This window comes from Lasioglossum baleicum, chromosome 4 (genome assembly GCF_051020765.1).
Source record: "Lasioglossum baleicum chromosome 4, iyLasBale1, whole genome shotgun sequence".
NCBI lineage: Eukaryota > Metazoa > Arthropoda > Insecta > Hymenoptera > Halictidae > Lasioglossum > Lasioglossum baleicum.
In genome coordinates this window covers 4,111,065-4,127,368 of record NC_134932.1, presented here as the reverse complement: position 1 = coordinate 4,127,368, position 16,304 = coordinate 4,111,065, and the positions used below count along the sequence as shown (strand labels likewise).

Below are 16,304 nucleotides of genomic sequence, written 5' to 3'. Positions count from 1 at the left end.
AAAGATATGTAGTGGACATGGCGCGTTGGAAAGAGGGACTTTCCGGACGCGGAAATTTCATCCTTCTCAAGTGCGCGCTGTGGACGGTTGCGTTGAGGGTTCGGTCGTAAAAGTGACGATTACCAGAACCCTGACTCAACCGTTGCAATGTCCTTGGCAGCGACGACTTTGAATTGTTTTGGGGAAGGAAACTTTCTCCTTACTCTTGAGGAACGGAGAATTCCTCCCCTTATTTTAACGGTCTTTCTCACGTTGCTAATCCTCCCACCAAAAAGGATTTTTACCAGTGGAAAAAAAGCTTGTGGCACTCGTTGAGAACGCATCGCTCTAGAGTTGCCCGCGCTACGTTAATTTATATCTCTGTACTTTGTTAGTACTCGATAGTCATTAACGTTTATAATCTAGTTTTCTCGTTATTGTTATTATTACTACATCTTGTTTTGTTTTGTTATTGTTACGTGTTATTGTTTTAATAAATATCTATATCGTTGTCTGTTAACCACGCGAAACATCATAGACACTGAATTACCCGTCACCCTAAAGATATTTTTCCAGAAATTGCAGTTGGCCGGAATTGTAGAGAAAATAGGTACTAAATATTGCATTTCACAACTTCTTTATGTGGGGCCTATATTGAAAATTTAAAAGATAGTTATAATAATTAACCATTTGCAGCTGTTTTAATTTCGGAGCTGTTTTAACTCGAAAATGAAACATCTCGTTCTAGGTAGAATAATTTCGTTCTATACGATTCTTTTCATTTGATGGATATGAAATTGATTGTAATACCTCATACAATAATTAAAGGTTTAGTAATTGATTAGCTACCAACATGTTTAACAATGTAAACAATATTTTGCATAATGGGACAGCAATTTTTAGTGGTGATTTCGAGTCACCACTGGAGTGCTAAGGGTTAAAGATGGTAGAAATTGCAGGATATTACAACAATGACAAATATTATAAAGCAGATACGCTAACGTTACCGTTATCGCGTCAGAAGGAATAGCTGCAAGCTGCAAGTACAATTGTATAGAGTATAGAATTTCGGGGAAAACTGGGAAGAGAGGGAGGGTTGCCGGAGGATTAATTATGGCGTGGAAGAACCGACGCGACGGTGCCCGTAAGGATAATCACGGTCGCCTAGAGTGGCCGGACTATGGCAGGGTAAGACGTGGTTTCCCTCGGGTCTCAATTATCCATCGGGCCTTAATTTGTCCGGGCTGTTTGTCTCTCGATCAAGCCGGTTCGTCGAGGTCCTGGTACTGTACTTTGGAAATGAAATGGATGATTATGTGAAAATTTGCTTGTCAAATGAACATTCTGGGAAAAGGTTCAGGTAATTTCGTGCAGAAAATCCAGAGTTGTTTTGGTAACTACCCAGGACTTATTGGCCCTCGCGACGGTCAAAGTAATTGCCCAGTTTTATCGACGTTTTATTACTTCGTCGCGTACCCTGGTATAAAGCAGCGAAAGCAATTTAGATATCGTGAAACGGTTCGAATTTCTTTTCTTGCTGTTCTTGGAAATTCTGAAATTGTCAACTCAGTGGTCGGCACGGATGAGACTTTTCAGGCCGCCTCCTTTCACCGGCCGCACGTCTCGTTCTCCGTAACGGCCTTTATCCTCGAGGCAGCTCAGGCCCGTATCTATCCCAGACCGTGCGAACTGCGTACAAAATTTCTGTTTATGAAACATTAGAAATTACATTTCTTTATACACATATTTTTAGCGTGTCTTTCTTAACATGTATGAATTAAATGAAACGAGGCTTCATTAACTGATCTATTTTTATTGAATGGAGTAGAATTACACTGTCCAACAAATTTCAACTTTTTTTATGTTCCCCAATTACTGTAGGGTCCTTCTTATAGAGTTTTTCGCGCTGATTCCGAATCTGTTTTCAATTTTTTTCCTATACGCACAGTTTTTCAGGAACAAGGCTTTGAAAAAAAAACATATTTTTCAACTTCAAACAAATATTGTGATGTTATTATAAAAGATATTGAATTGTTCTTTCTGGCAAAAGATTCTGTAGACTTTCCCGAATACAGTGATATCCAATATTAATACATTATGATTGATTAAACATGTTTAAACAATGATTAAATACGGAGAGATTTCGTCGCGTCGGCGCACAGTGGAAAATTTGGCCCAGACTCGATTCAAAATCAAAGAACTTTCGATAGAAATGAGGTAGAGCGATGAAATTTTTTTAAAATGAAAGCTGAAACTTTGCAGAATATGGGAAAAATAGGGAAGTTATGGTACGAACGTTTTTTAACCGAGAAAATTCGTTAAACATGTAGAATTTAAAGAAATCGATTTTGCAATATCCTGAGGTCATAGACAAATTTTGAGACCAGATTTGAAATCGGCGTGAAAAAATCTACGGGAAATGATATATAGCAAAAATTTTAAAAAAATTTTCCGCGCGTGGTATTGGAAAAACCACAATTTTCTCGAAATTGTGCAAGTTTAACGAATTTTCTCAACGTTAAAAAACGTTCTTACCATAATCTCCCTATTTTTCCCATATTCTGTAATGTTTCAGCTTTAATTTTTAAAAAATTTCATCGCTCTACCTTATTTCTATCAAAAGTTCTTCGATTTTGTCTCCGATTTGGACGAAAGGTCACACTGTGCGCCGTCTCCAGATTCTGACTTTTCGCCTCATGCTTTCGAAACTTCGGTAACGTGAAAACTCAGCCCGTCCGAGTGCCTGTTCAATTGCTTGCGCGCTACACACAAGCGTACCTCTACTCTGTCTGTGTGAACTACCTGCTCGACTGATCGACGCCGACGCGTTCCTTCGATTTTCACGTTGCCGAAGTTTCGGAAGCATGAGGCGAAAAGTCGGAATCTGGAGGCGGCGCGCATTTGAATCCCGGCACAGCGAGCGACGCGGCGATAACAGAACATACGGACAATAGGACGTCCTTATATTAGGGTATGTATTCGGATAATGGGGGTACGGATACGGGAGTCTCTACTGTATCCAAAGAACAAGTAGACATAATTGAAATCGTAATTCTAATTGCAATATTTTGTAGGACTCAATATAAATAGTACCGTATACTCATCTTTTTTTATCGATGAATATGATCACTAACTAAAATAAATTCCTAATAAGAAAAAAAAATGTTAACAACCCATTAAAAAGTGTTAAAAACGCGACTGAACATGTTGGTGAGAGTCCCATTTGGGGGTGAACGGAACTTTTAAGCTAGTGCTTGAAGCGGACCCTGGGATTCGGCAAGACCGCAGATGTGGCAACCAAACCTTGGGGTTTTCCAGCCATCTGGAAACTATCGAAACGGTGTAGCTTCGAATAATTTTCTGCCAGGGCGGCGAAGACTTCGGTCGCCGTGGCCAAGTGGTGCAATAAACACGGCCAGGTAACCCGACGCGCGTCGGCCAGCCAGACATATCGGCATGAAACCACTAACAAGTTAATTGCAGACCTTGTTTATTTTTCGTAATTGTTTCATGTAAATGACGCTAGCTGCTTCGTGTGGCGTTCTTCCGATTAAAAAAAGACTAATCTCAAGATAGAATTTGGACTGTGGATAGTGGATTTATTCAAAGTCTTCGAATAACGGCACAATCAATTTTCTACCGAAACCGAAATAATACCGGTATTCTTTCGGTTTTTCCAATGCTTAGGTTGTTCCAAATGAAAAAGGAACTACAGGCCACTTAATGTTCCGTCGTAAAACCCTCCGCGCGAAGGAACAAGCGCGAGTCCGAATTCACAGGCGAGGCCGTCATAAAACATTCAGCTAAAGACCTTCCAGATGTACCTCCCAACAAAGTGATTTTTAGCCAGCCGAAAGAAGCACAGCCGATGTAGCCAGATGTATTTGGACCTTTTATACCGTTAAAGTACTAAACTTTATACCGTAGCTACCTGCAACCGAACATACTCCTTGGTTTCAAATTCTTGCTTTAGTTTATTAAAAGGAAGTAGACTCGTTTTCAGGATTGCAAGGGTGCGGGATTCGCCTCTTATTCTCATCTCTCGATAATAATACAAACACGGGGTTTTTCACTAGTCAAAAACGCTAGATAAAAGATCGATCTAGGACACTATCTGCCTCAAAAGTTCTATTTTTTCGTTTACGAGGCGTAATTGGCATTATTCGGCAGCATGTAGCTATGAAAATAGCTTGTATGCTTCCGAATAATGCAAATTACGGTGACGACTAATGCAAATTTCGCCTCGTAAACGGAAAATAGGACTTTTGAGGCAGATAGTGTCCTAGATCGATCTTTTATCTAGCGTTTTTAACTAGTGAGAAACCCCGTGTTTGTATTATTATCGAGAGATGAGAAGAGGCGAATCCCGCACCCTTGCAATCCTGGAAAAAGGCTATACTGGAACTGCAATTACTCGAATTAATATTCGGACGTTCTAAAAAAGACGAGAACTCTTTTAATATTGTACTAAACGATTTGAACTTTTTTGGGGAGCTACAGCAATTAGTTTACTACAGGATGTGAAAAGAAATTTTTTCAAAAATTGCAATTGATCGGAATTGTATGAAAAAATACTAAGAGTTGCAGTTTACAACTTTTTTATGTGGGCCCATATTGAAAAATTGAAAAATACGCTTTGTAGATCTGTGTCGACTAAACATATTTTGAAAATTTCGTCAAAATCGGTTGACGTTGCAATGAGCTACAAACGTTTAAAGATGGTAAAAATCGCAGATTTTCAGCCTACATCGAAGAATTCTTACATCTTTCAAGGCCTGTCGTTTTTTCCCGCATCAACCGATTTCGATGAAACTTTCACAGTGCACATTATTTCCGCAGGCCTACAAAACGTACTTTTTAAATTTTCAATATAGGCCCGCGCGAAAAAGTTGTAAAATGTAACTTTTAGTATTTTCTCTGCAATTCCGACCAAATGCATTTTTTGAAAAAATTTCTTTTCACATCCTGCAGTAAACTAATTGTTCCAGCTCCCCCAAAAAATTCAAATCGTATAGTACAATATTAAAAAAGTTATCATCTTCTTTAGATCGTCCGAATATTAATTCGCGTAACTGTACGTATTAGGGGATAATTAATGTATTACTGGTTTATTGATTTATGTGTAGGTTTACTCTTAATGTAACTGTAAAGAAAATTACGGCGAGGGGGGAAGAACGTAACATTCAATTTGTACATATAGTTTCCATCTCTCTTGCGATCAATGCAGACAATTTTTATTTTGCACAAAGATCCGCAGTCTAGGAAAAATAATATAGATATAATAGAAATAAATAAAATTTAATATTTTTTTATATCGGGTTTATTATTTCGTTTTCATTCAGAATCGGTATTTGGAATTGTCGGTAAAAAGGAAGACTGCTACATATTTGTACAATATGTAGAAATTCATTTCACCGACATTACCAACATTACTGACATAACCTCACCGACGGTGCTGCCCTGTATAACGGCATCCGCCGCTCCACGCAGACTCCACGAGCTGCCTTCCATTTGGACGGAAGAAGCTGCCCTCTAGATGCTGTGACGGCGGTGGACGGCGGACTTTGTTACATCTATGCGCATTTCTGGAAGCCCAGGTGGCATGAACTCCACACTCTTTCTAGATGTACTCCAACCGTTGCTCCGAGCAGCCAATAAGCGGCGTCTGGAACCGTACTGCCCTCCAAATTCACTCCACGCTCTGGACTGTCCCTGGCAGTTCCAAACTGTGCTATCAGGGTATTCATTCTAAATACAGTTTAGATGCGCCTGCACAGTTTTTTTTAGATGCGCTTGCGCAATTTTTGTTTAGATGCGCCCGCACAGTTTTTGTTTAGATGCGCCTGCACAGTTTTTTTTAGATGCGCTTGCGCAATTTTTGTTTAGATGCGCCTGCACAGTTTTTGTTTAGATGCGCCTGCGCAGTTTTTGTTTAGATGCGCCTGCACAGTGTTTTTTTAGATGCGCCTGCACAGTTTTTTTTTAGATGCGCCTGCGCAATTGTTGTTTAGATGCGCCTGCACAGTGTTTTTTTAGATGCGCCTGCACAGTTTTTTTTTAGATGCGCCTGCGCAATTTTTGTTTAGATGCGCCTGCACAGTTTTTGTTTAGATGCGCTTGCGCAGTTTTTTTTTAGATGCGCCTGCGCAATTTTTGTTTAGATGCGCCTGCACAGTTTTTGTTTACATGCGCTTGCGCAGTTTTTGTTTAGATGCGCCTGCACAGTTTTTTTTAGATGCGCCTGCACAGTTTCTTTTTAGATGCGCCTGCGATACTTGGTGATATTGACATTGTTGGGAACTGTTATCGTTGTGAGTAGCGGTAATAGGTTAGAATGGTAGATGAAACAACGAAGAAAACATTAAGTAACATTCCATTGTTACAAACGAAAGCAGGTCCTAGAGATGCGGATTTATGGGTGCAAAGATTAAAGGAAGAATATCAAGCATTGATTAAAGTAAATCACAGCATACGCTATAAGTACTTTCCATATGCTTAACTTGACATCCTTTCATCCAATACCTAATCTTATTTATCATAGTTTACCCTTACTTCTGTTATGAACACGTTTGCAATTGGTTCGCCGACGTATAACATTCAAAATCTTCGATGTTTGTTAACTTTATAAATGTATATATATTTATACATGTTTCAGTACGTAAAAAATAATAAAGATTCCGACAACGACTGGTTTCGTTTAGAATCGAACAAAGAAGGCACTAGATGGTTTGGAAAATGTTGGTACATTCATAATCTCTTAAAGTACGAGTTTGAGGTGGAGTTTGACGTAAGTCGTTTTTTTTTCTCTTTTTATAATATTTGTTTAGACAGTATGTTATGACAGTTATTTGAACAGTATGCATTGGTATGCATAACGCTAATGTAATTGTAGATTCCTGTTACATATCCGACGACGGCACCCGAAATCGCTTTACCAGAGTTGGATGGCAAAACTGCAAAAATGTATAGAGGTGGGAAAATTTGTCTGACGGATCATTTTAAACCGTTATGGGCGCGAAATGTGCCAAAATTTGGAATCGCTCATGCCATGGCACTTGGAGTAAATTTTGCATTTATCAGATTATTACTTTTTCACAAAATCTTACCGTTTCATACTACAAATATTTCAATTTATATTTTTAGCTAGGACCATGGATAGCGGTCGAAATTCCAGATCTTATAGAGAAAGGTGCTATAGTACATAAGGATAAAATATCACAGTCTTAATACTATTAAAGAAACTTTTTTGTTAAAGAAACTATTGTAAAATATAAATGAAATTATTCTTTTTAATTGTTGATCAAGATTAGCTTTCGCTTTAATCTTAAGGAAGGGTTTATATACTAAATGTATCTGCGTTTCTTTATAACGAGATAGAATATAAATATTTATACCTATATATATACATAAATAATCCAATTCTTTGCTTATTATTTAGATTTTTTGTTATCTTCGTCTATTCGAACTTTTTCAGTCTCTTTTATAATCTCGTCTAATCTGTATAGATCCTTCAGTGACACTTCGCCGGTACCCCTTTGTAGTGGTTTTGGTTGCGAAGGATCGGGTTTCCAGGCTACTAGGTAAATTATCTGGAACGTTGCAGGAACAAACGGCGTACCATCTTCCTTAGTTTTTCCATATAGCTCTTTATATATCGTGGAAGCAGCGAGTAGAGTGTCTTTATTTAACCGTAATTTTCGATTTCTAACTGCATTATTTTCAGCCATTCCTGCAAAATGAAATACATACTCTGAATAAGTAATCTTTAAACCGTGTTATTAAACCAGAATATCATAGACGAAGATTGTGGAATTATAAGTTGTCGGAATCGTCTTGATCTTGATTATTACATAACGATAATTAATCAATATATGTGATCCTATTTAAAGAGATATCGATGTTTTTATGAAACCTCTGAAAGTATGACCATAAAAACGAAATGATTTGTACCATAACATACGTACTTTGAAATAGAGCTATTCAGAGCCAATGTTAACTTGCAAGTTTAGCTTGCTAAGGAATTAGAAATAAAGAGATGCGTAGCACAGTGTTCATCTGCGATTCAGAGGATAAACTTTACCTTAAATTACCTTTTAAATCCCACATTAACTCGAATATGCTGGGATAACCGACAACTATTTCATCCGTATCGATAGTCAACATTGTAAAATTTGCTCTATTCAACAGAGTTCCAACATCTCTGATTTCTGCGAACGGCGAAACATGAGCCGAAATCCCACCGTCCCTTTCCGATTCTGCTAACTGTAAAGAACTCCTAGAAAGAAACAACGACGATTATGCTACCATAATATACCGTTATCTTCCATATTATTCGGACTACCTTAATTCGTATAATGTTTCTCCTCCGAACATAGCTGCTAAGAATACACCGTCGTTCTTCAAGCTTTTGTTGATATTTCTAAGACAGCCCGGCAAATTGTTCACCCAATGGAGACTCAAAGAACTAATTATCAAGTCTAGACTATCTTCCTCCCATGAAAAGTGTTCTTCGTCTAAAACCGTTTTAGTTACTTTAACTCCTTCCAAGGTTTCCGCTTGTTGTAACAAGCTCGAACACATATCCGTCAAGATCAACTCCTCCACAGATTCTGCGGAGATGTGTTTGGATACATGGCCACGACCACATCCCAGATCAAGCGCTTTTTTGAATTTTTTCTTTATATCAAATACTCTATCCGATAATCGGTAACCCACTTCGTCTTTGATGTAATCGTACAATCTTACATCGGACGCCTGTGCGGCTCGTTCTCTTTGGAGAAGCTTTGTGTTTCTATCGAAAACGTACATAACACTGTCAGGTGGTAGCGCAAAATTTCTTACGCTGCTAGCTATACGGCGAACATTCTTCATTCGAGTTTGATTCTCAAACATGTGCCGGAATATACAACATTCGAGCAACGCGTGTATTCCCGAGAGCCGATGAAAATTTGACATTTTTATGTCTGTCTTCTTCGGAACGATTACACAATCTAAACATCGGTGACAACGTGTATTTAAAGTATTTGATAAGTAAACGCTTAGTTAATAAATCGGTACCGATCTTAACGTTATAACAATGCATGCGATAAGATGCGATACGTAAATGCACATAATAAGTAAGTATTTAAATACAGTAAATACAGCAACTGCATAACCTAACCTATACGTAATATCGCCATCGCACCCCGGCAAGAATAATGACACAACTCAAACAATAACGATTGAATTGTTCTTTAAATATGCCATAATAGAAAATGCAAGTATTTATACGTATAATTAAAAGCTGCGACGTTCTATTGAAATATTGATTAAAAGCTAAAATTTACGACATTCGTTTTTTTGTTGTATTGAAATATGATTCTAAAAGCACTTTTAGTTTTTCCCGAATTTTCCATTTTTCCGTGATACTTTTCCAATTTTTCTTATCCTATAAACTAGTTCGGACTAATACGAATATTTTAAAAAAAGAATTAGCCAAATCGGCCCAGCCGTTCTCAAGTGATGCGCTCACCAACGAACAGCGTTTGATTTTTATTTATATATATATATATATATATATATATATATATTAACGTTATAATAGTCTTGGAATAGAACTAACGTTATTGTTATTTTCACAATACTTTATTGTTACACGAATATCTATTTATCATTGTTGTATCAATCTCTAACCTGTAAAAGAACATTCGATGAGAATATATAATGTATGAATTTCTGGTATGAATAACTGAATATTTTTTTACTGCAATCAAATATGTTTTCAGAGAGAAATAATAAGTTATTGTATGTTCACGTGGTACACTATACTAAATATATCTTATATATATTTAGGTAGAAGACGCGTGTAAATTGTTTAAATCTATATTCAATATCTGAAATGCACATTCAAACAAACTGGAATTTCAATGATATCTAAATAAATATGCATATGTATTTAGTGCTAATGTGGCGTTATAAATGATAAATGATATTATTCGCATAAAAAGATTTTATTCTTACTAAGATAGTCGTTAAAATTTTATGTATTTTCGGAGATTTACTTGAATAACTTAAAAGATATATTACAGGGTTAAATAAAGCGATTCTTGTTTTGGTTTCAAATAATATTACAAAATACTTTGAAAAAATATCGAAATATGTAGCGATTTAATTTACAAGGCAGGACCCACTCGGATGTATATATATGTACTTTGCGAACAAAGTTAACACACGTACGTAGAAATTTGAAAAATACATGGGTGAAGTTTTTACATAACTTGCAAATGTAAAAGCGTACAAAAAGATTTGATCGATGTACGAACGTGTATAGTGTATGCAATTAAATATGAATTTGTATAAAAATTGACAAAGCACAAGCATTCTATAATAATAAGTTTATAGCAGCAAGAAGCATTGATTTCTACATAGACTTACTTAATTTTACAAGAAAATCTAACGGATACGCTCGTAACTTACATTTCAAAATGATATACGTACTTCGCGCGAGGATGATTGAAAAATTGCACCGATTCGCGTTCGATTATACAAATCTCCGTACTAACATTTTGACGCTCGATAAAATTATTTTTTACGGCTGATTCAGCGAACTTCGATTTAATAGTATTTAATGGCATAATTAAGTACAACTATGTCAAAGTTAACAAATATTAATCGCAACACATATATATGTATGTATAGTTTGTATATATATATCTAATAATACGTAAAGTTATATATGTATGTCATCTTTGCGTGTTCTGCCTTTTAACGAATTAAAATTTACAAGTAACAAACGGTTCGTAATCCTGGGTACGTATTAAAAGAAAAGTTTTATGTAAAAAGTCAGTCCTAGATATTGCTAAAAAAATTTGTACAATTATGTAATCACAATACAAAAAGAAAAAACATATATCATTATACATATTTTAAGGTACAATATATAATATTACACCTGAAACGTAGGAGACCTTAGGGAAATTCGTTGCATATTCGAGAAAATATTTATATCGTAAGAAAGTCTTTCTACTATTGGTCCTTAAAAATAAGCATAAAAATTTATACATAAATTTGTTATCTAATCAATATTTCACGTAATACAGCTAACAGCGAGAGCTAATCGTATGAAAGCAATTATACGTATAATTGTAATATATTTTAAATAATTATATATATATTAGTGTGACCCCGCGTACTCGAATATTCTGGAATATTACTGCAATTTAATTGCCATAAAAATATCCTCCATTTTTCTATAATACATTTGTCATTTTAAAACGTCGCTAATTATTTTTAAATATTCAACTATAAAATGTCGGAATTATGATCTTTCGCTTTCTATATACGTATACGTACGCATACATACATATGTACAATATGTATGCCTGTATAGCGTACTTTTTTCCCTTCGTTTCTAGGTTTTATGAACATGTAGCGAGTAATAATCACAGTTTCTCAAAATTGAGACTGCGCACTGCATACAGATACACTGCAACTATCTCTCTTTTTTATCTTAAATATTAAAAAACGATTGGACAATTCGCAAAATGAAATTTTTACAAACAGATCATGTCACGGAAATAATATCAAAGTTTAAAACCACGTGCGATGAGAGTAACAAAGCCTCTTCTCTGCTTTCCAAAGACCACGATAGTCGGGCTGATGTTTAACGATAAATTACTTTGGCCTCAAACTACCGATAGGAGTGGGTAACGTGAAATGTGCCGGTGTTGTGACGGTTGTTGCATTACATGTGGGAATAGGTATATCGGCCATATTTGTCGTAACGTTTGTTTCACTTTTATAACGTATGTTCGTATATTCTCGACCTAAGTGAAGGGATTTCTGTAAAAGCAGACATCGAACAGAAAAATATAGATGAGTCGAGAGATTTTTGCGAATAATAACGCGAAGACAAAAGCGGTATATAAAGATGATTTCGTGTATTCACCTGTTCCGCTTGCATTCGTTGAGACACAGTTTCAATATAGTGTAACACAGCGAGATAGACAAATTTGTATTGTGCTTCAGTTTGAACCATTCCTGATCTTTGCGAACGTACTCTTTGAATCGTCCTTTGAATATCAATCTCACAATCTAAACCTGTCGATGGATAATATTAATTGCGTAAAACCTTTATAATGAAATATTATAATTAGACTGCGGATTTTTATGCATTTATAAAGAAATTGGCTGGGTGAAATATAAAACAGTGAAAGATTAGAAAAATCCAAGAATATTATTATGATGTTTTCAATGTAAAAGATCTATTAAGGGATGAAGTGAATTTTTATTTCACTCCTGCTGCCCGAAATCGTTGCAAAATATTTTTATTTTGCATCAAGATCCGCAGTCTAATTATAATATTCTATCTATTAGATATAGTATGCGATCTGTATTGAAAATTACCATGTCGTTTAATTTGATCAAGTATCATGTCGATAACTATAAATGTTCCTGTCCTACCAATTCCGGCGCTACAATGCACAAGAATTGGGCCTATGTTCTGTGTATTTTGACCAGCTGATGTAAGGGACGCGGCAATTGACTCTTGCCTCGCGTTAACGTCATGAAGAAAATTTAATACACAGCCAGGATCCGAAGGAACGCCATGATCTGGCCAGGCCTAAAAGTTGAATACAGTTCAAACAACAATTTCAAGCATAAGCACAGTAGTTACGGCAATGGCTAGATCGAAGAACGGCATTTCAGATGTGATAATAAATACTTGAAAGTGATAATGGTAAATCCTTCTAGATTCCGCAAAACACGGCTTATTTCCATGTAAAATGAATTCCCTCAACGTATAATCTGCTGTCGAAGTACGAGACAAAGCTCGTACTTTCCATTCACCACCATATTCTGCAACCTCGCCTTCTTCCGGCCAATAACGGGCGCATTTATTCTGAAATCGAATGAACGTTAAAATACATACGTAGCTAGCTTTAAGCTAGTAGAGAGCATACCTTTCCTCTTTCCATTTCTTTGGTGGTCATTACTATTACTCTGGTATTTTCTTGGTATACCATATGCCAGAAATCTGGTATTGTGTTTAGAAGACAACCTTGCGTTGCGATGTAGCATTTATTAAATACGCCGGCGTCACCGACGGCGGCGATTGCACTAGGTTGTCCGTCTCCTTCTTCGTTCTATAGAAGTAGCAAACAAACAAATTCCAATACGCATAAGCAAATCAAGATAATGAATAAAAATATTAAATCGTGCAGAGAAATTTACCTTAATGTAATTAGCATTAATATAGTCGGCTCCGAGAACATTTGGATCGACATCCTTTAGACGCACTCTCGTGTGATCGACTACAAAACAATTTTAATAAACATGTATGCGTAAGAGGAAAGAACGAATAAAATCAAATCGAAGAACAATCTTACATGGTAAGATATTTTTGTATCGATTTTTTGCACGGTTCTCGGGACGTAAACCTTCCTTTCTGGAAAATAAGTGACGACACTCCAACTGTTGTAGCGATTCAAATTCTTCCCAGAAACCAGCTTTCCCTTTATTACGCCCTATTCCAGCTTCGTTGCCGCTAGTCGCTCCGTTCCAACATAGCCATCCGTTCGAACAGCCGTTTTCTTTGTGCAATTGCCTTACTCTGCTTTCGATGCCGCTAGCATTTATACGAGTGGCATTGAAAGGTTGCCTTGACGGATAGAAAATATATATATATATGTTACGTACACACATATTTTTGCGTGCGATATGAGTTAACAAAGTTTTATAGTTCCTACCTTAAATGTACAACGCTTCCACTTGTTTCAACCATTGGATTACGTTTATAATGTTCTATCAGATCGCTTAGACTGTCGAACTTATTGCCCCCTCCGACATCGTATTTATTATCCTACAAGATTCGTCAAGTTTCAGTAAGAGTATGCCTCGAATTTCGATAATAATTTGTAATAAAAAGAAAAGCGTATTAAAGATGATATATATACGACATATAATAGAAAATATAATTAACCTGAGATCGTATTATAACGTGTGTAACACGATCGTCCGTGCGCACGGATAATACAAAGTCACCGGGTTTACTTTGGGATTCACGAACCAGAAACGATCCATTTTTACCTCGCTCCAGCATTAAACGTTCTGCTTCTTTAGCTGATAAATGGCCATGGAACCACCTTTACCCATATTTTACTATTAACACATACCATGCTATATGCGTGCATTTCGAATAATAGAAACAAGAAAGAATGTTCTGTCGCATAACAAAACTTACTATTACGATTATCACGGGAATCGATATAGCTATACCTTCTCGTATCAAATAAATACCTTTCGGTCGTTGGGTCCGCACAGTTCAAAGGATACTTCAGTTCGATTATTTCCCCATTTTTCTCGCGCAATTGTCCTCCGTTTTCCATATAAAATTGCACAAGTTCCGACAATGTCGCAAACTTCTCCCCGCCGTAAAGGTCATAAAAGTCTCCGGTGTTTTGTATTTTGATGTGAGTTACTTCGCCGTTTCGTCTTAAGTGGAAGAACAAAATATTAGCTATATCATTGTAGAACTGTGACTGGATGTCGTAAGAAGAAAATATTTTCATTTGTACAGTATAAAATATGATCTTACCTCACGGATAATGTGAAATCGCCAGGGTTTGATGAACTCGGTCGTGCCAAGAATGAACTATCGTAACCTCGTTCCATTAATAAACGCTCTGCTTCTAAACCCGAAATATTGGGATGGAACCATCTATAACAAACGTTATGCTGTTATCGTCAACGTTTCCATGGTTGCAGGAAACAACCATAAATAAATCAACGATTCAATGGATAGCTTACAAACGAATCGAACCAACATTTACTTTTGCATAAACTTAAAACGGTACAAGTGCTAAATGAAATATAATAACTAGACTGCGGATCTTTATGCGTCTATAATAAAATTGAGTAGATGAAATTCTACTGAAATTGAAGGTGTCGATAGGTACATGATTTCTCCTCTATAAAATATTTCTTGCAATCGACGCAGACAATTTTTATTTCGCATAGAGGTCCGCAGTCTAATAATAACTTACACTACAACTGAACAAGATTTGATTTCAATTACGAATTGTAACGAATTGTAACAACAATGAAGATTGAGAAAAGGATGTTTAACGATAATGTAATCGGTTTTAGACAATAGTAGGTAGACGATATGAAAATTCTGTAGAAACGATTTGCACTTTCCATTCTACGATAGAAAAATGCGCGTAGCCAATTCTGTAGAATGAAACGTGAATATTCGTCGCGAAATATCAATGACGAATACCTGAGCAAACTAGAATTATTCTGCCCATTTTTGGACATTAAAGATTCATCGGTGATAAACAATTCAAGTGCGCATACCTTACCTTCTAGTTTGACTAATCCGCGGCTAATACCGATAAATAAGTAGGCCTGTTCACCGAACGTCCGTGAATTATGATAATTATATGTTCTTTTATGCAACTATAAAAACGTGCCTCACCTGCGAGATGCCATGTCGTGGATCCAACTATGACCACCTGGATATTAATAATTCATAACGATTCATCGATACCTGCACCTATAATTCACGATTGCAATTGGTTTCGACTCAACGCTAACTACACATCGCCACTGTCTTTGACATATTCACTTTGCACGAAAACAACAAAAAAATCGAAAGCATTAAATTCTGGCAGAGGTTTTCGCGATCTGTAGAGAGGATACAATTTTCCAGAGAAGACAGATCGTTTTATAAAACTGCTTGCGGACGGGGGCCCATGAATACAATCTATGCATACATACATACATAAGTGCATGTACGTATACATAAACCCAACATACATGTATGTAGATGTATAAAATATATATATCTATATCTCGTCGGTGGTAGAATGTAGAATAATGTAGATGCAGAGAATAGTAGATGAAGGCAGAGAGGATGTCGCTAAGCAATTTCAGATGTATGGTAATATCGCATGAAGCATCCGTTCGAGCTAGTTCCCATTTATGCCACAGGCTTATATAGTAAAGGTTCTGTTTCATGCTAAAAGAAGGTGTGGGTTCTGATCCAATCTAAATCTGGCTTCACATAACATGCCGTGTTCCAAGATTGCTTCATCTATCAGATAATGGATGTGGGCAAAGTGCTATAGCTATAGTATAAATATTTATAGAAACTGTAACTGTGTGTAATATATATTTTATTTTATTAGTCGTTCATTTCTACTTTATTTTTATTACTTTAAATATGGCAAACTCATTTTGTCAATTATAATTTGGAAAGTAAATATTAATGTATATATATATTTAGATGTGGATTTGATAATATGAAATCTGTATTTATTTCCTCACAACTTACTTTATTAAAA

General features: G+C 36.2%; 3 protein-coding genes across 4 annotated transcripts; 1 reads left to right on the top strand and 2 right to left on the bottom strand.

Annotated features, from left to right (window-relative positions):
• Positions 1-5,276: 5,276 nt before the first annotated feature.
• LOC143207707 (arginine-hydroxylase NDUFAF5, mitochondrial) lies at positions 5,277-9,473 on the bottom strand. The gene is made up of 4 exons (XM_076421458.1): positions 9,140-9,473; positions 8,321-8,969; positions 8,070-8,254; positions 5,277-7,708 (listed from the first exon to the last, which is right to left on the bottom strand). The coding sequence occupies exons 1-4, from the start codon at positions 9,156-9,158 to the stop codon at positions 7,410-7,412; spliced, it is 1,152 nt and encodes a 383-aa protein (XP_076277573.1). The 5' UTR covers positions 9,159-9,473; the 3' UTR covers positions 5,277-7,409.
• Positions 6,227-7,409, top strand: Ufc1 (Ubiquitin-fold modifier conjugating enzyme 1). Its single transcript, XM_076421491.1, has 4 exons — positions 6,227-6,436; positions 6,635-6,766; positions 6,872-7,039; positions 7,123-7,409. Exons 1-4 carry the CDS (start codon positions 6,314-6,316, stop codon positions 7,204-7,206), a joined length of 507 nt encoding a protein of 168 aa, XP_076277606.1. The 5' UTR covers positions 6,227-6,313; the 3' UTR covers positions 7,207-7,409.
• Positions 9,474-10,007: 534 nt separating the features above from the next.
• On the bottom strand, positions 10,008-15,790 carry LOC143207688 (tyrosine-protein phosphatase non-receptor type 11). 2 transcript variants are annotated; one of them, XM_076421415.1, is made up of 13 exons: positions 15,437-15,790; positions 15,321-15,366; positions 14,555-14,677; positions 14,257-14,451; positions 13,940-14,102; positions 13,707-13,819; positions 13,347-13,618; positions 13,192-13,271; positions 12,921-13,103; positions 12,683-12,859; positions 12,364-12,580; positions 11,906-12,057; positions 10,008-11,799 (listed from the first exon to the last, which is right to left on the bottom strand). In XM_076421415.1, exons 3-13 carry the CDS (start codon positions 14,629-14,631, stop codon positions 11,632-11,634), a joined length of 1,797 nt encoding a protein of 598 aa, XP_076277530.1. In that variant the 5' UTR covers positions 14,632-14,677; positions 15,321-15,366; positions 15,437-15,790; the 3' UTR covers positions 10,008-11,631. The 2 variants fall into 2 exon arrangements, with proteins under 2 accessions (XP_076277530.1, XP_076277529.1); XM_076421414.1 differs by lacking the exon at positions 15,321-15,366 and having other exon boundaries at positions 15,437-15,789.
• Positions 15,791-16,304: the final 514 nt, after the last annotated feature.

Coding starts and splice junctions, on each gene's coding strand:
- Ufc1 (XM_076421491.1), top strand. CDS start 6,314: ATGGTAGATGAAACAACGAAGAAAACATTAAGTAACATTCCATTGTTA. Junction 6,437..6,634: donor AATATCAAGCATTGATTAAA/GTAAATCACAGC, acceptor TACATGTTTCAG/TACGTAAAAAATAATAAAGA. Junction 7,040..7,122: donor CTCATGCCATGGCACTTGGA/GTAAATTTTGCA, acceptor TTATATTTTTAG/CTAGGACCATGGATAGCGGT.
- LOC143207707 (XM_076421458.1), bottom strand. Junction 8,255..8,320: donor GAAACATTATACGAATTAAG/GTAGTCCGAATA, acceptor GTTTCTTTCTAG/GAGTTCTTTACAGTTAGCAG. Junction 7,709..8,069: donor GTTAATGTGGGATTTAAAAG/GTAATTTAAGGT, acceptor TTCATTTTGCAG/GAATGGCTGAAAATAATGCA.
- LOC143207688 (XM_076421414.1), bottom strand. Junction 14,103..14,256: donor GCGGACCCAACGACCGAAAG/GTATTTATTTGA, acceptor ATATGGGTAAAG/GTGGTTCCATGGCCATTTAT. Junction 11,800..11,905: donor AACGAATGCAAGCGGAACAG/GTGAATACACGA, acceptor CTGCTTTTACAG/AAATCCCTTCACTTAGGTCG.